Below are 19,672 nucleotides of genomic sequence, written 5' to 3'. Positions count from 1 at the left end.
ATTGCTTCCCCATCCACCATATTCTCCAGATCTGGCCCCCAGTGACTTTTTCCTGTTTGCAGACCTTAAAAGAATGCTCGCTGGAAAGAAATTTAGCACTGATGAAGAGGTAATCGCCGAAACTGAGGCCCATTTTGAGGCTAAAGAGAAATCGTACTATAAAAATGGCATCGAAAAATTGTATGACCGCTATAATCATTGTATCGATCTCGAAGGCAACCATATTGAATAATAAAATCGAATTTTGTCAAAAAAATATTTTTTACTATGTTAGCCTACGAACTTTTCAGCCCAACTGTTAGGGTTAACGTGCTGTGAACTTCCATACATGGAATTTAAAAAATATATATATTTTAAAAAACTAAGCTCATGGATGTAAGTATTTAGGACATATATGGTATGTCCGAGAACTCCCTGTATCCCTACTTGCATGTATCATGTTGTGACTGTTGAATATTTGCCAGTATTCTTTAATTTTCAACTTTACATTCACTTTATACTCAAAGCACAATTGGTAGTGAACTAACTCAACCTGATGATTGCAAGTCCTGGGACGTTCATAACCTTAGATGTTTAATATTAGAAAGATAGAAAGTTTAAGTATGCAGACATTGGGCTGAATCATCATTTTAATTTTTATATTATTGTTGTCATAGTAACTTCTTAATATTGTTTGCTTACAAGTATGTTATAATGTATAGAAAATAGATAAGTATATAGTATATAGTATATAAGTAAGTATATGTACTATGTAATATAATGTAGGTGTACAGGGACTTTTCGGACACACTGTGGGATTATAGACATAAGCGATTTCTCCCAAGACAAGTTCTAAAATAAATAAAAGCTGACTCTCTTAACAGCTCGTTTTGGAGGAGCCCTTCCAGCTGCAAAAGGAAAAGCACAGTGGATATATTTTAGGACGCCTGAAATCGTTAACGGCATAAGGCAGCGAAGACTAGAGAAGATAGACTTTAAAATCACAGATACTTGGAGTATAGCTACAGTCATTGTACCAGAGGCAGAATTTCGAGGTAAGAAAGTAAGTGTTTTCCAAATATAAATACATTCCTATCATCATAGTTGTAGTGACAAATCATGATCACAACTGCACTTCTTTCACAGCTCATTTTGTTTTATTGTATATTACTCTTTCTAAATTTATCAACTCTGGTTTTTCAATGACTCTAGATTTGTCAATTGGGGGAGTTCAGGAGAGGACTCTAAGCCTTTTGGAACTAAAGCCACTTTCAACTTCAGCTTATGAAGTGTAGAGTTTCTCTTTAGCTTTTGAGGTGGTTAGGATGATGGCAAAAATGATAGTAGATCTAGAATGCACCTGGTTGAAAATATGAGAGAACCACTACACTTCATTCTCTGAAGACAAGAGTGACTAGCTCTCAATAGCTCAGAATGTTCTCCAGAACTAACCTGGTTGTTCATCCGAGAGAGACACTAGACTTCATCCTCTGAAGACAAGAGTGACATTAGCTCTCAATAGCTCAGAATATTCTCCAGAACTAACCTGGTTGTTCATCGGAGAGAGACACTAGACTTCATCCTCTGAAGACAAGAGTGACATTAGCTCTCAATAGCTCAGAATGTTCTCCAGAACTAACCTGGTTGTTCATCCGAGAGAATGAGATTAACTTGTATCTTTAAATAATTGTTGTATCAACAACAACAACAAAAACAAAACAATTTCATTTCAAGCATTCATTTTTTTAATGTGCTGATCTTCATGAAATTCACATAAACCCAAAATGAAATGGCCCAACAAAACTTCTGAATTGAACAAAGATTACAGGAGTTGGGTCACATTTAAATGTATTGATATATAATGTATAAGACAAATTAAAAGTATAAAGATCTAAATAACCAGGTCATTAAATGATGTAAAATAATCAGTAATATTAGTTTAATAGTTTTTCTTGCATGTACATATTGCTTGCATTGTAGAATTACTTCTCTTGTAGTTTACGGTTATTATAAGCATAAGAACACAGTTTTTCATTGTGACGTTTCAGGAGAACACACGCTCCCTTCATCTTTATTTGTAGTTTGACTAAAGATACAATGTTCTCCTGAAACGTCACAACGATAAACTGTGTTCTTATGCTTGTAATAACCGTAAATTACAGGAGAAATAATATTAGTTTAGTTAAAATGATTGATTTATTGATTTGGTTCATTTTACTTCACTTGTGTGCCACTTTTGGCAAATTACGAAGATGATGATATGATGAAACTGAAGTTTTGGAAGTAATCAGAATCGAATGAGGACTATGTAATAATAATTCCTGGAAAGTATTGGGAAAATGTATATTGAGGCTATGTTGGTGAAGAGATTCTTGACCAAGTGAGTGCTGGAGAACATTCCAATCTCTTGAGAGCTAACTAACATCTTATCATTTTAGGAATTATTACAGTTCTTATAACTTTTGTATATTGTTCACCACCATCCTTATGTGTTTAACAATAAATATACTAAAGAAAACTTTAGAAACTTGAAACAGTGGTTTTATATAATGTTTTCTTTAAATAGGAACTATTGTTATGATTGTAATGATTCTAAATCATTTGGTGACTTTGTTATTAAGACTTTCTTACATTTTAATTTGCTTCATAAATTGTTAATATTAGGGCCAAGCCAATACCGATGCTGGTAGGTAGGTGGGTGGGTAGGTAGGTAGGTAGGTCTGTCTGTCTGGAGTGAGCAATTTACATGAATGTTTAGGGTTTTTTAGTAAAGCAATTGTGTAGTAAATATTAATGCAATATTTAAGGAATGCAATTTATGCTTCTCTTCTAGTAATACTGTCGAGACAAGTTTGAAATTTCAAGATAATTCAAACTAAATGTAACACCTAATCTATAATTGTAGGTGTTATCCGAAGGTTACACGAGATGGATGTTACTTTTTATTTTATGAATTGTAGTCAAATTATTGATCCAATTGTTATTAAGCAGTAATATTAAAGTGCATTTTATATACACCTTGTCCAGAAAATATGGAAAACAAGCATTGCATACAGTTAAAGATAAAAAACAAAAAACAAACTAGAAACCCAGTCAAAATAGTAAATAACGCATATAATGAAAATGGCAGTTGTATTTCATGTAAGAAATTTTGAAATACTTTATATCAATAATTTCCAAATCAAAATAGTAAATAACGCATATAATGAAAATGGCAGTTGTATTTCATGTAAGAAATTTTGAAATACTTTATATCAATAATTTCCAAATCAAGTAGATTTAATTTTTAAAATAAATGTGTATTATAACCATCTATATTCTTTGCAAGAACCTATAGACAGGCTACTTGAGGTAGGAGTTCTTCCTTCAGATGAGCTAGAGGAACCCATTAAGAGCCTAGAAGGTAATTATAGTTATGGAATTCATAGAATAAATTACAGCAGAATACTTACTCTTATTTTATAAGTAGACCATTATTCATTTAAGATACTCTGTTGAAAGCATAATGTATTTCAATAAAACTTAAACATATTCATTGTTAACGAGCAAATAGACACATCAAATCATTTTAAGATTTTGAAATTTTGAAACTTTTTTAAAGTGTTGTATGTCTAAATGATTTACTGTGTACTGTATTATTATTTTTTGTTTTTTTGGGAACAGTTTGTTTCAGATGCATGACTAACAATTTATAATTAATGGCAATACAATTTGAAGTGAGTGTTAATCTATTACATTGCCCACCTTTTAGAAGCACTTGTACATTTCAATAGTTTATAGCTCTTGAGATCAATTCCGGTGAATTGTGTTGAAATGTTAAGTAATTATTAATACTTTCTACTGCATTTGTGAGTAGAGTACATGGACAATTTTCAAAGATTGAAGTTCTGATGAACTATTTATTGTCTGGTTTAAATATTTGAACTAATTTACAATTAGAGATATTCCTTTAAAATGCTATGTGTACATTAAGTTGTTTTAAAACTGATTACATTGTACATGGCAACTTAATATATTTTGGATTCAAATAATTTATTGACAACAAACAACAAAATAGTGTTGTACAACTTCCGGTACACTATGAGGTGAACTAGTTTATATTAATAGACTCTTCGAATTACAGACTGTCTATAATTATGTTTAAGTTATTGCTTTTAGACCAGTTAAATCTGTATATATTAGGAATGGGACAGATTAATCGGCACTCTATTAGCATATCGTTTTATTGGTAAAACTACTGATCTGATATGTCTATAAATATCGTAAACTTTAGTGTGATAGTGTGCCATTTTGTTATAATTTTTATGGACATAAACATAATAGTCTCCATTCCGTACTTTTTTTTAAAGTAAGTGTCTGAAATATGCAGCTTCTTTTGCATTGCAAAGGTTTGGTTCATCTGGCAACACTCATTTATTAAGGAGGTCAATGAACCATTAAAGGTCTTCAAGAACTATTTGGGATGTTATATCGGATTGGTAGAATATTGGTTATCAGTATTGGTAAATTTTATGTCTGTATTGGCCACAATTTCATATCAGCCCATCCCTAGTATATACAGGAAAACAAACATGTTCTTATGTCAATTTATATTTCTCTTTGGTTTTATATTGATAACACAATTCTATGTTACACAACACACATTAGTGACACAATATTATTTATCATTTGGTAATTCCTTCCAAATATTGCTATGATACGAGATTTGTAGTTATCTAATGTAAAATAAGTACTGTAATGGTTATTCTTGTAAATCCCAGTGTCAATTTATGATAGTTGGCCTTAATATAATCTTGTTTCAAGAATGCAGAATGATCCACTGAAAATGTCCCAACAGGGTACAAAATCGTGATGGGTAGTCCTCTGACTTCAAATGTACTTTACTGAGGATAATATGTAATGAAAAATATGCACAGAATGAGTATATGTGAGTTTTCTCTTTTTAGTATTGGTAATAACAGGGGGCCCAAACATCAGCTTAGCCACAGATCAGATTTCAAATTTACATCAAATTGTTTAACTTTCTAAAACTTCCAGCAAGAAATAACACACTATATGAAATTTCATATTGGATCACCCTGTATACTGAAATATTTATTTCATATGTGGCCAATTAATTTAATTATTTTTGAATTGTGTGTATATCCATGGCAGTTTGGAAGCTAATAGATGTACTCTCCCAACATGGAGTCCCTTTAATTCTCAAGAACAGCAGAAGAGAAGGTAAGTGAACAACATTAAATACTTGTAATATTCTTCACAGAAACTACAAATTAAAGGGGCCATCAATAGAGTTAACTGTACTATTTTAAGCTTCACTTATTAGTAGCCCTTCACCACAGTACAGGACTAATTTTATCATAACATTTAGTTGAAGAACTAGCTTTGAAGACATGATTCAAGTTAATTGAACAAGGTGACACACACAGAATCAGAATTATTATATTTCTACAAGTATGAAGGCTAGAAGCAGTGGTGTATTTACGGGAGAGCAGTTGGACTTGAGCTTATAATAGAAGACCTCACGAGATAAGAAAATAATTTGATTTGATTTGATTTGCCTTATTGTACTTCGCTTTTTGTGTCACTTTTGGCTAATTTGCGAAGATGGGGATGAGTGATGATATGATGAAATTGATGAATGGACACTCACAAACATCCATGCCCAGGCCAGGATTTGAACCCGGGACCCCTGGCATTGTAGCACGATGTGCTAACCACTCCGCGACAGGGGCCGACAAGAAAATAATAAATATAGCATATATTATTCAGAAAATTTATTTTTAAACAGCTAATATCATTACAATGCTATTGCATGGATAGCTTTGAATCCATAAATGTAATTTTCCTTAAATTCTCTTAATTGTTTGTGTATTTATATACATAAGGTGGGGCAGAATTAGGTAAACACCTTTGGGATGCTATAAGTTTTTAATAAATGATCTTAAAGACACACGGTTTAGTAATGAACAATATCTTGAAAAGTTTTGCTTTATGTACAGATAAGCTCGAAAACACTTGTTGGCAAGACATGAATTCAAGATGGCGAACAACTAAAAAAAGGAGCTTGGTTGTCATCTTGAATTGACATCTTGCCAAGAAGCGTTTTCGAGCCCAGTGAAAACCCCTCAAACCTTTTCCACCAATAGTGTTTGTTTAAGGAACTGAAAGCTCTTGTCAAGTCCACGTGGAGTAAATGAGGTGTTGCCAATTCAGTTTCTTTAGATTTCATAACGTGAGGTTGCAGCTATATTTACTAGGTTGTGTTATTGTGTTGTGGTTTTTTTCTTAATACAATGTGGAGACCTTGGGAGTGTAACGTCATGATGATACTTGTTGGATGTCTAAACACTGTGACAACAGTGCTTCTCAGAAAAACAGGTGCTGGCTCGAAACTAAATATGCATCCAGCCTGCTTCCTCTCGAGATATGTCAGATACTGAACTGGTGTTCCAATCAGGACTTGAACTTTAATAATTTGTGGTAAGTGAATATCGAGAAGAAAGCAAAATTGGCATTCTAAGTTAGGCTTAATTATAAATTGGAATATCATTCTTGTTAAAATAATAATGCATTGTAACCTTGAAGTTTGTCCCACTTTTACATTCCATATCACTTTAATATTATATCAACAGCTAAAGAAACCCACAAAGATACATGGAAAGTCTGTTACACAGCTCCCTTTGCTGAATATGGTCATGCGACGGTGTATCTGAAGTTCGATCAAGTGGGCCATGAGGTTGAAACCAGAATCTTTTACGAATATCCAGAAGAGGAATTTAAAGGTAATTGTGCTTTACTTTATGTGTTGCGTATATATTTGCCATATTAAAGTCAATTTTCTATTTCAGCGATCAATTGCAACAGTGAGGGTGAATAGATGATATTAATGAAGTGATGAGCATTGGCGTATTCTGAAAATTTGACCTGGTTTACTGCACAAATTATTATTTATTGTATACATTTATTATACACACCATCTAGAATAATTAGATGTAATAGAAATAAAATACTAATGCAGCCATGCAAGTAAAACAAAAGTCCAACGACCTGAAAGTTTCAGTCCATTTCTGTATTTTTCATAAAATTTCTCTTTTTACCTAAAATTGAACCTGGATTCCACTTTACCAAGGGAAAATTTGCTTCATGGAGCAACATTGCTTCTGTCAAGTGTAGCATGGGAAGCAGGAAGAAACAAGCAGTGTTCTCCCACTAATGCTATTTGGAGCAGTGGAACTGGCCATGCAGGCCACATTCTATAAATAGCCACTTGTTTTGCTCTCCCCACATACAATTGGGAGGAAACCTGGTAGTCATAAGGATATGATGGAGAACGATCAGTGGCATACATGAACCAGTCATATTGGTGTTTCGGTAATTTTACCAATCCAATATATCTGTCTGATCGATGTCTTATAAATTTGTCACCATCAACATTTCAGGTTCAAAAGCAGTAAATAAAATAAAATTTCGGTGTTATAGCGGTTAAAAATTGGATCAAAAGCAGCATATAAATTGACATTTTGGTTTTAAAATTGTTAATATATTCCTAAATTTGATTTAAAAACTGCATTTGTTACACACAATAAATATATCCCTTCTAATAGCACATTTATGTAGTTACCAGAGTATTAAGTTTATTCCTTTATAAAGGGGTCCATTTTTGCTACTCAAATATTTACAGCAGAATTAATCAATTTTCCATGAATTGCATAACTCACAGGATAATTCAAACTTCAGAAAGTGTCGCGTCTTAAACATGAAATTTAGAGTTTATTTACAGAGTCTATTTTGCATCATTTCGTGACAAAACAGGGTAGGAAAATGCACCTCTCACCTTTCAGAAACATGAAAAATGAACATTACAATGTGTTATTTCACAATGTGTTTTCGTCAAAACCGAAATATGCATGCCTCTAGTAATTACCCATATATTAAAACTAAATGTATAAAAATATTTGAAAAAAGTTGGTTTACCGGTGGTAAATGTAGTAACATGGAGAATATGCCACTGATACAAGGAAAGCTCACACCCAGCTGAAACTCAAATCCAAATATTTATATGATTATTAATGTACCATGTCTACATGCACCCTTGCATGAACATATAGACATTGCTCTATATATATATATATATTTTTTGTGTGTGTGTGTGTCTTTGAATTATTGAGATGACACAGTGTAGGCCTATGCTACACAACTATCATGGATATACATAATGATTTTTTGTGATTACATAGTGATACTCTGGTTATTTTATGGCATTTCAATACCTCTTGGGTTGAATGCAACAATCAAGAAGATGAACTGATGATTAAATGATGAATTACAAGCAGGATAAAACCCATGCCTAACCAGAGTTCTAACTGAAAACCTCTGGATTACCTGACTACTCCACCTTTCAGGCTGGCTGCCCATGTGCTTCCAACACACATTAAAAATTCATTATTTGATTATCTGAAATAAATATTTTTTTAAAATTAAATTAATAGTTGCTAAATGTTATAAAAGAATGAACATAATACTCTTGTAAATAAGTCAAGCAAAAATTTAATACATACACAGCTTATCTCAGAACATGTATTCTCTTTGAGACAAGAGCCATATTTTTAGAAGATTTTTCGAGAAAAATATTTGGTCACATATTTTGTATGTCAAGAGGCTATGCACGTGTGTTTTTGTCACTGAATACTTCACATTAAATGCTTTTTTTTTTCTTTTTATTTTTAGCTCGTCTCCCTTTCTATGACAGAACTAAAGGATGTTTCAAACCAAGCAGACATCCTGCACCAGGTGTACATTCTAAACCAGCAGCTGCACCAAATACCCAACCGATGATGCCAACTCATTTCAACTTACTAGACAATGCAGGTAGGAATATCTCTGATTGGAGAATACTTTTTCTACTTTAATGTTGCATTTAAGCGATGTTTTTAATGTTGCATTTTGGGAGAACACATTCTCCCTTCACCTGACATTTATTTGTAGTAGAGATGGGACAGATTAATCGGTACTCTATCGACATCGGCCGATATAGTCACATTGGTGTTTTGGTAATTTTACCAATCCGATATATCTGTCTGATCGCCATCTTATAAATTTGTGCAATATTGTGCCATTTTGTGATCTTCATTGTATACTTGGAGCCTCCCCGATGTCATAGTGGCAACGTATTCACCTTGTAATCAAGGGGTCTAGGGTTTGATACCCGGTAGAGGCACATTGCATAGTGGTTGGAATCTACTCTAAACTGTAGGTTCAATCCCGATTAGCCTTTCTGTACATAAAGTGGATGAAAAACAATAATTCAACCAATCTATTGTGTACTTTTTTAAAAGTAAATTTCTTAACATGCAGTTTCTTGTGCGTTGCTAAAGCTTGGTTCAATTGGTAGCATACATTTATTAAGGAGGTCAATGAACCAACTGAATTTTGTATCGGATTGGTAGAATATCAGTTATCAGCAAATTTTTATATCGGCACTTTATCAGTATCAGACAAGTTTTCACATCGACCCATCTATAATTTATAGTTTCATCAAATTAGTTAAAATAATAGGATAAATTTAACAAGAAGAAACAGTGACACAAAGAATTTTATCAATAATGTTACATTGTTGGAGTCTAATAAATGAATCTGATTGGAGATATCCACTTGATATATTTGTTGGTTAATCTATTGAAGATATCATAATCTCACAGGCAGGAAAGCACTATTTTGTTCATACTTAGGTATGCTCTAAATTTGATTAGATGTGTTTGTCCCTATTGTGAAATCTTATAGACGAAGTTTCCAATCTGTGTGATAATATAAGATAGTTGCTTAGCGAGGCTGGTGGAAAGTGATATTTCAGAATAAACTGCACACCAATTTACTCTCCAGTCTGAGAGAAAAAAAACAATTACTTCACATGTGCCATAATGCATTATCCAGGAAAACAGTCTACACATGTAGTATGATATGTCACTCCGGTTTGTAAGGTTGCATTGGTTTCATTCATTTTCAAGTGACATGCCACTCTGATGTCACATGATGCTTGTCACTGCGGTTTGAAATATCAGGAGTTATCAAATGGTATGAGATTTGAAAATGAAACCAAACTTTCGCATGTTTGGATTGATTTTTGTTATTTCAGATCACTTTTCTTCCACTTTTGGATAATTACAATGATGAGGATGAGGGATGATATGATGAATTGACATTCACAAAGAACACCCATGCCCAGGCTGGGATTCAAACCCAGGATCCCAGGCATCGTAGCATGCTGTGCTAATCACTCTGCCACAGAGGTTGGCAAAAAATTTACATGTAGTGGAGTTACATGCTGTGCATGCCTTCGTTAGTTTCTTATAGTGTAGTCACACAATATGGCACAGCATGTAAATTAGTGTGTTCCTAAAGAACTAATGGATGTTGCATTAAAATGAAAGAACTACTATTAACATAGTAGTATAAGAAAAAACACTACAAATCTTGCCTGAAAAACATCCCTATATTACTGAACAGAAATTTGCACCCCTGCCCACCATAATGGAAAGAAATATATGTCCATTCCTACCTTGAGCAGCTGTTGTTTGAACCACTCGCCCATCTGAAGCATTCCATAGTCAATCAATAACCAGCTGGGTTCAACAGCAGGCAGACAGTTCATGACCGTTGGCATCTACTGAACTATGATGACAGGCATCAGAAGCAGGGGTGGGGAAAGCATACTGGAATATTTATTGTGTATAGGATGAATCTGAAACGGGATAATAGGGTGTTTAGTGAAACTCACATCAAAACACACGTGGTTAAATAGTCAATGTGGTAAATCACTCAATCCGAATATAAGTGTTATGTGGTTGAATCCATATAAGTCTAAATACATCCATACTACTTTCCAACTCTTACCAGGATAGAACTGTGTTATTTATACTAGGAATCCCAATCTATTGTAGCAGAATTGAACAATTGTGGCATACATTAATAATATGAATTCATATATCTAGATTGTTCATATGAAGGTTCCGCTGGACCTATAGCCGACACCAGGGCAGCTTTTTTCGAATTTGCCTCTTCTTGAAAAAACTGCTATGATATTAAAAAATCTGCAAAAATTTCATCAGCTTAGAATTCCTTCTTTTTTTTATATGGTTTGCTTTTGCTGTTGTCTAGATATTATCAATAGATTAATAGACTTATGTAGCCACAAAACTATTGAGAATATCTAGTCAACAGTGAAAGCAAACCACATGAAGATTAACGTGAATGCTCTTGAAGGAATTTTAAGCTGATGTAATTTTTCAGATTTTGGAATACCATAGCAAATTCGAAAAAACAATGCCCTGGTGTCAGCTAAAGGTTCAGGCGAGCCTCAATATCAGTACTGTGGTGTATATGGCCTACCAAGGTTCCATCGAGTTGTTTCCTGCCTAGGGACAACTCAGCATTTTACTAAAGGTGCCTGTCCCCCGACTTCCGCGAACAGAATATTGGTAAGAAATATAGAGTGCGGTCGGGTGAGAGGAAAGGGTGCAACAGTTATGATAGACGGTTTATAGATAGTTGCGATGAACAGTTTTGTGATTGCGATAGACAGCTTAGTGGATGAACAAGGGAGACATTGAAGTTTAGTAAACACGTGTGTATGAGTGAGTGTCAACAACCATAGGCAGTACACCAGCGAGGTATGTGTTTCCAGGGATTACATAATATAGTTCAATAAATAAATTAAAAGGGTTTTGGCATAGTGTTCTTTGGCGGTGCTAATTAAGATGGTCATTCAACAAGGGCTGTCCTAATTAGCATCGTACAGTACCTTATGATTAGGTACATCCAAATTTGAGCGAAAAATTCAGGCTCTACCAGAAAGTGAACCCAGGTCTCTGGTATAAACTACCATTACTCTATAAACGTTTTTTTTTTTTTTTTTTGTAATTTTTCTTGTCTTTCTCTTTCTCTTATATCAGTTTTACTCATCTGTTTTGTCATTTTGGACAAGCATGGACATCTATGTCTTACCCAGGATTCAAATCAGGGACTGGCATTGTAGGACGCTCTGCTAACCATTCAGCCTTGGAGGTTTCTACCTGATTCTTCGCTGTCACCGTTTTGCCTGTATAGAACAGTGCTATTGTAACCGGATCTGTTGCCTTTGATGACTGATTGATTTGATTGGGTTTATTTTACTCAGCTTATCTGCCCCTTTTGGCAAATCACAAAGATGAGGATGATTAATGAAGGAACACTCACAATGAACACCCATGACCGGGCTGGGATTAGAGTCCATGACCCCTGGCATCATAGTGCACTGTGCTAACTACTCTGCCATGGGGGCCAGCTTTGATGACTGATCATGTTCATGGTGCCTAGGCCCAGGATTAATATCAGCGTTTGGAAATAACAGTTACTTTTTAGAGTAAAAGTAACTAGTAACTATTTGAAGCGAGCAACTGCAACTAAGTTACGTTTTAGGTACAAGTAACGAAATTAACTCTTTACTTTTATGGTTACTTTTTATGTGCATCAATATCAGTACTTTAATATGGGTCTCTGGCAAACTGTGTCATTATTATTATTATTATTTATAGTAAGATTACAGTTTACTCCACGCTGACTCTCTAACTATAAAAAACAAAGAAAACAAAACAAAAAAAACAACAGCTTTTTTGCTCACCCATTGAGATATCGAGTGAGCTCAGTTTTTACCTAATTTTCTGCTGCTGTTGTGTTACATGTGTGGAAGGAATTGTCTGTGTCAGTGATACTCCAAAGGGATCTGTTGTCTTTCAAACACTGATAATGTCGATGGTGCCTAGTTTCTTCCACTGTTGACGTTATCAGCGTTTTTGAGGCAACAGATACATTCCGGATTCACTGACAGAGAATTTCACAGCAAACAATCAGGCAAAACCAGGGCCGGTTTGTTAAATTAGTTGGTAGAGCAATGGCATGATATGTCAGATACCAGTCCTGGTCAAGGTTGCCTTTTTTGCGCAAGCTTCTACATAATACATCTCATGTGTGTGGCAAATAATAGGGGTCAATATCAATGTTTGGAAGTATCGGTTACTGTTTTGAGAAATAGTAACTAGTTACTATTTGATTGATTGATTGATTGATTTGCTGTTTTGAGTCCACTTTATGCACAGTAAGGCTAATCGGGACTGGGCCTACAGTTTAAAGTGGAATCTGAACCACTGTGCCTCCACCAATATCGAACCCGGGACCTCTTGATTACAAGGTGACAACGCTACCATTGCACCATCAGGGAGCCACTGTAGCTGTAACTCTGTTACTCTTCCAGGACACAAGTAGCTCAATTAACAGTGACTTTTAGTTACTTTCCTGCATATATATACCGTTATGAACGAAATTATAATTTGCTAAAAGTATAAATCAAATTCAAAAAGATTATCTGGAATTAAGTTACATTTAGCAAAGCAACTCTTAACTCAATTACTTTTTTAAAAAAAATATAACTTTCCAAAGACTAATAAGTATAGGAAATACCACAACTTTTCACTCATTATGATACTCTTTTGTTTCATATATCCCCAGTGCAGCAACCAACTTCTGGAGTCAGCACACCAAGAACAGAAGAACAGAATATCTTTGGTGGATCTCATCCAATAGCTAATGATGCAGGAAGTTCTGATTCAAAAGAATACAACCAACAAGCATATATCAACAAAGTCAACGAGAACTTAACTGCAAAAGCTGAACTTGTGAATGAATACCCAAAACCAGAACTCCAGAATAATCCAGTGGAAAATAAAAATGGAGAATATCGTACAGATAATTCAGGTCAGGTTTTAAAAATATATACTCTTTCATCTCATATTTTAATTTCTTGTGCAGGTCCTCCTCGATGGTACAGTGGTAGTGTCGTCACCTTGTAATCCAGGGGTCCCAGGTTTGATACCTGGTGGAGGCACATAGTGGTTCGGATTCCACTTTAAACTGTAGGTCCAGTCCCGATTAGCCTTACTGTGCATAAAGTGGACCTAAAACACCAAATCAATCAATCAATTTAATTTCTTGTTTCATTTCATCCCTTCTCTGTAAAAATCATATTTTGTTTATTTTAGAGCTCATATTTTAGAAATAACATTTTTATTAATTTTTATTAATTCTTTCAGAAAAAAATATTCCAGTTTGTATTTACAATGACTTGTTTTTTTAAATAAATACTAGTTTACATATTTTACTTAGTTACACGCTGAGGCTAAAAAAAACAAAGAAAGGAGTTTATGGGATCTGATCTGTCTCAGAAATATGAATATAAAAATATGTCCTAAAATAGTTTCTGTTTGAAACTCAGGATTGTTTTTTACATAGACTTCGGCTTTGTCCCAGAATTTGAGATAATATCCTTTGCCCCCCCCCCCCCCAATGGCACTCAAATGTTGGAGCTACAGTCACAGGGTTGGTACTCATCTGGAAAACCTGGAAAATGTCAGGGAATTTTGAAGATCGTCTGGAAATTGCATGAAAGAGAAAAAGTTGCAAAATGAACAAGCAGTTTACTTCCACTTCTGGATTCGGTTCTTGTGATTCCACTCCCAAAAAGATTCAGTTTGGAAACTTGTTTCTTTCGTTCTTATGATTCTCAGTCTTGTTCAAAATGATGGTTCCTTCGAATTTCTGTAATAAATTTTCACTTTTGTAATACTAGATATTAGAAATAATATCAAAGTAAAATGTGCAGTTCAGATTACTGATTGATAACTAAAGTACATTGACAATATGATGATAATTATCGGAAAGGTTGGTGAAGATGAGGTTATCATCTATTATTTTATAGATCTTAGTCTTTATGGCATTTCCTATAAAAATTCTTAATATGCAACAAAAATTTCTCCAGATGTTCTGTACTTATAAATGTAAGCAAAGAAGCAGCATTTTCTACGACACAATAAATCTGCCAGAAAATGAAAAACTGTGTAAGGTTTATTATTTTATTCTGTTGTTTTTATATTGTGGAGATCTATTAGGGTGAAATAATGCACCTCTTTTACCTTAGCCTGAAGGCTAGATGCACGTGATTGTAGCACTGAAAACATTTGATGCCGATTGTAATTTTTCATTTTACTCTTCGAATTTTCACATGTTCTTTTGTGTGTGTGATGATAAACATGTCTGAAAAAATTTCATTTTTGGACTGGAAAACCTGGAAATGTCAGGGAATTTCATAATCAAAAAATCGCAGCAACCCTGAGTCAGTATAATCTTCTGTAGTGCTGTGTGTGTCCTTTGTTTCATCCTTATATGTCCAGAGCACCCCTTTACAGCCTCAGCGTTTAACCTAGACAAGGAGATTTTATTCCTCAGAGACCTGTATTGATTTTGGTTATGGTACAGGACTGAGCCCCATATAATGTGACGGGTACATATAGCCTAAGTGCTGATGCACCCAAATAATCTTTATTTCAATCAATTTTAATTGAGAACTAACAGAGTAAATGATGATAATCATCATCAAATAATTATTATATGGAAATGAAGAAAATGGCCAGTAAAACTTGGTTATAGTATTTCTGGAATGAATGGATCAAATTTAACAAGAATTATTACTTCTAAAAAAACAACAGGGCCATAAAAATTATCAAATGTAGTAAAAGACTATGTCTGGAAAAAAAACATGAATTGCAAACATACTGTTTCCAGATAGAAACTATCAAATGTAGTAAAAATAATATTTCTAGAAATCAAGTGGAATAAACAATTATTGTCGATAGAAAAAAATATCAAATATAGCAAAATTTCTGTCTACAAAGAGGTGATAAGTAAAATAAATATTCAAAGTTAAATTAATTTTTCAGTTGTACATAATCTTGAATGCATGCCTGGTGAGAGATGGATTGTTGACGGCTGCAAGAATTGCCAATGCACCATCAACGGCAAGGCACAGTGCAGTGACCTCAAATGCTATCAATTCAGACGTAAGTAGTTAAATATATATTCATATTTTGAAAGAGATAAATCAAATCAAATTACTTCATGTATACAAGGGTGACCCTGGAGAGGAGCTGGATCGGGGGGGGGGGGGGGGGGCACTTGTTCTCCTATATGGAAAAACTTTACACAATTCGAATGTTGAAATTGTAGCGTGAAAACTATGAAAGTGGTCTCCGTTTAATATCTGTGCATCGTGAAAAAGTACAAAAAGAAAAAGAACTGTTCCATCAAGACGTTTATGGAAAGGAAGAAAGTCAAACAGTTTCTATTTAAACAGTGAACTCAAGTTTCAACTTGCCAAGGTTCAACTTCGTTGTATGATTTATAAATAATAATAATAATAATAAGGTAAAATATGAGTTTACGATTGAAGGGCAAGTCTTACTCTGCCCCTGCAGTGCTTGAAATGGAAATTCCTACCTGGTGGGAGTTATTCACCCAGTTTGAGGATGCTTGTATGGATCAACATGGATAAAATGCAGTAGGTGGTACATGCCTGTGCAAATTATCCTAGTGGGAAAATTCTTTATGAGAAATTTCTTAACTGGTACTTCTCCAATACTTTGAGCACTACTCCATGTACTCTTACATGTATATGTGTGCGTGTGCATGTGAAATGGAGCAAATACTTTTCTATTTTAGTAGAATATAAAATATAACATTTTCAAGCATCGTTGAATTATCTGTAATCATTTCTTGATTTTCACATTACAGCTCTATTTGGAAGTCAACCTCCCCGAGGTAAGGTACTTAATATATATATAAATATAAGTAAAAAAAAAAAATAAGGTTCCTTTCTGCCACTTTTAGCTAACTGTCATAAGAATGAATGATTAGATGAAATTGATGAATGGACATACACATAGAACCTTCATTGGTGAAACTGTGAGTCGATCACTGTGTGTCCTTAGCTATTGAGGGTATTATATTATAGTAACAACAAAAATTAAATATTTAAGTATAAATAGGGAAATAAAAGAATGAATGTCTAATCTCGCAGTTAATTATTAATTAATAAATGTGACATAATTAATAATTACACTGTCCAACAATGGTTTTGTTAAAAGTAAAATTTCAATGGTTCTTAATGTTTTGAAACCTGCTGATTCCGAAAATGAAGTCAGAAATTGTCAATCACCCACCATTTTTTTGTAACAATAAAAATATAATTCTGCATTATTATTGCAGCATGCAGTCCATAATAAGCTGATTGGTAGGAAATATTTAAAATATTTTATGTCTTTGCTCCAACAATACACTAGTAACTCTAGGCCATTGATGTCTGCATGAATGACAACAGTTAAACTTGTTAAACAATCTAACTGAAAAATTTGACAACAATTAACTTTTCAACACAATGCTGTGATTTGACTGTTATGTCTACTTCTCATTTCGGTAGCAAGTTGTCTGGAGGAAATAAGCTTTTCCTGAGTGTTCTTCAGTTTCAGTGAGTGTTTTGAAGCAAAGACTGAATCATGTCAAGAAGTTGCGTAAACGACTGGAACAATTTCTGTTATATCTGTGGTGAGTTGACCTTAAAAGCAAATAGGAGAACATTTACTCCTCGTGTAAGAAGAGCAAGAAATGGGCCCCTGATATCTGTTGTGCAAACTGTGTAACGCTTTTGAGTGGTTGGCTGAAAGGATCTCGTCATATGCCTTTTGGAGTTCCTATGATATGGCGGGAACCTAAGGATCATATAACAGACTGCTATTTTTGCTTGACAAATATATCTGGGATAAATTAGAAATCAAGGCATACAGTTAAATATCCATCACTAGAATCAGCATCTCGACCGGTGCCTCATGGACCTGGAGTTCCCATACCTGCTCCACCAGATGACATAAGTGTAACGGAAGAAAGGGAAAGTGTTCCTAACAAATGTAGTGAATTGCATAATGATCCTGATTTTGTGGGGAGTGTTTCAACAGCTGAACCTCACTTAATAACTGAAGATGATCTTGACGATTTAGTTCGAGATCTAAAGTTAAGTAAGGGTAAAGAAGAACTGCTTGCATCGCGATTAAAAGGATGCCATTTGTTGGAGATTGACACTAGAGTTACTTTTTTTCCAGCAAAAAGACTTTGTATGTAGATATGCATGCTGAAGACAAGTACCTTGTTTTCTGTTGTAACATCTATGGTCTATTAGAGTCACTAGTTATTGTCCATAAAAGTGAAGAATGGCGTTTGATTTAGACTCTTCGAAAACAAGTTTGAAAGGAGTTCTACTGCACAATGGAAATAAATATCCTAGCATTCCCGTAGCATATTCCTGGGGCATGAAGGAAAGTTATGAAAACATGAAACTGTTAACAAATATCCAGTACTGTAAATACTCTTGGCAGATATGTGGAGATTTAAAAGTTATTGCTATCCTCTTAGGATTGCAACTAGGTTACACCAAATTTTGCTGTTTCCTGTGTAAATGAGACAGCAGAGATAGAAAAAATCTTTATGTTAAAAAGAACTGGCCGAAGAGAGAGTCACTCATCGCAGGACAGGAGAATGTTGTTCATCCACCACTTGTAAGTTCAGACAAAATCTTACTGCCTCCTCTCGACATAAAGCTTGGTCTGATGAAGAATTTTGTAAAAGGAATGGACAGTGTGGGTAGTGGATGTATGTTCCTCAAAGAGAAGTTTCCGCGAATTACCGAGGCGAAACTAAAAGAGGGAATATTTGTTGGCCCTCAAATCAGGAAACTAATGAAAGATAATGATTTTGAAAAGAGCCTAAATGAGCTGGAATTGGCTGCGTGGCAATCTTTCAAGGAAGTTTGCATAAATTTTCTCGGAAACTACAAGTCAGAAAATTACAGAGAACTTATCAGTAATTTGATTTTGAACTATCATGCTCTTGGGTGTAATATGTATCTGAAGATACACTTTTTAGACTCCCACCTCGATTTCTTCCCGCAAAACCGTGGGACAATGAGCGACGAACATGGAGAACGTTTCCACCAGGAAATTGGTGAAATGGAAAGGCCCTACCAGGGAAAATGGACTCCAAATATGTTGGCAGATTATTGCTGGACACTAAAAAGAGATGTTCCTCAGGCAAAGTACAGCAGAAAATCAAGTTCGAAGACATTCTAGATATTCCATTGTAAATAATATTGCAGCGTATCACTATAAGGGTATATAAGATTTGTATGTACCTGATAGTTTGTATGTACCCTGTTACTCAAATTTCATGGGTGATGGAAAAATTCTGTAATTAGATTTGAAATCAGCACATCAAATTCAATGAGAATCACCCCCAACTTCTCTTTTAACAGACAAGAACTTCAATTTTGTTGGACAGTGTTATTTAACTCTTCCTGGGAGCAAGTGTAGTAGGATGATTTTCTTACTAGCTGAATTAATTTATGTTTGATTTTTGAAGAACTGTAATTTAAAGTTCAAAATAGATGAAGAAATACATAATGTAGTAACATAAGTAAATTCTGTTAACCCAGTAGAAAGAAATAAAAAATATACATTTGTATACAGTAATAATCTAATGTGAATATTCATTTATATTTTTGCAGGAAATGTGCCCTTCATGGCTGGCTTATCACACTTTTTCACTCAATATAGTAGATTAATATATTTCAGAAATAACTTTTGATGAATTAATATTACTTGCTGCATTGTTGCCTAAATTATTTCTAATTTAAACCTTTATAATGAATACGTACTCTCCATGGACATTCAGAAAGTGGGGAAAGGGGGCCAGCCCCCTAAAAATGAACCTAAAATCATACATT

General features: G+C 34.2%; 1 protein-coding gene and 1 long non-coding RNA gene across 9 annotated transcripts in view; one reads left to right on the top strand and one right to left on the bottom strand.

Moving 5' to 3' along the window:
* Positions 1 to 19,672, bottom strand: part of LOC145991227 (uncharacterized) — a 140,208-nt gene that overhangs the window by 7,340 nt on the left and 113,196 nt on the right. The window contains exon 3 of the long non-coding RNA XR_014442025.1: positions 10,538 to 10,720. This is a non-coding gene — a long non-coding RNA (uncharacterized LOC145991227). The remainder of the gene's footprint in view (positions 1 to 10,537; positions 10,721 to 19,672) is intronic.
* Positions 1 to 19,672, top strand: part of LOC145991221 (uncharacterized) — a 60,246-nt gene that overhangs the window by 31,552 nt on the left and 9,022 nt on the right. For 4 of the 8 annotated variants that reach the window (XR_014442022.1, XR_014442021.1, XM_083127176.1 and 1 more), the window contains exons 10-17: positions 864 to 1,034; positions 3,308 to 3,382; positions 5,134 to 5,202; positions 6,615 to 6,764; positions 8,710 to 8,850; positions 13,522 to 13,767; positions 15,786 to 15,905; positions 16,636 to 16,662. Coding sequence is in view for 5 of the 8 variants with exons in the window: in XM_083127176.1 (XP_082983302.1) it covers positions 864 to 1,034; positions 3,308 to 3,382; positions 5,134 to 5,202; positions 6,615 to 6,764; positions 8,710 to 8,850; positions 13,522 to 13,767; positions 15,786 to 15,905; positions 16,636 to 16,662 (999 nt within the window). In the remaining 3 variants the exon portion in view is untranslated. The remainder of the gene's footprint in view (positions 1 to 863; positions 1,035 to 3,307; positions 3,383 to 5,133; positions 5,203 to 6,614; positions 6,765 to 8,709; positions 8,851 to 13,521; positions 13,768 to 15,785; positions 15,906 to 16,635; positions 16,663 to 19,672) is intronic. The other 4 variants (XR_014442023.1, XM_083127177.1, XM_083127175.1 and 1 more) reach the window with 2 other exon arrangements.

This window comes from Lepisma saccharinum, chromosome 8 (genome assembly GCF_977018435.1).
Source record: "Lepisma saccharinum chromosome 8, izLepSacc3.1, whole genome shotgun sequence".
NCBI classification, from domain to species: Eukaryota; Metazoa; Arthropoda; class Insecta; order Zygentoma; family Lepismatidae; genus Lepisma; species Lepisma saccharinum.
This window is presented reverse-complemented; position numbering and strand designations above follow the sequence as displayed.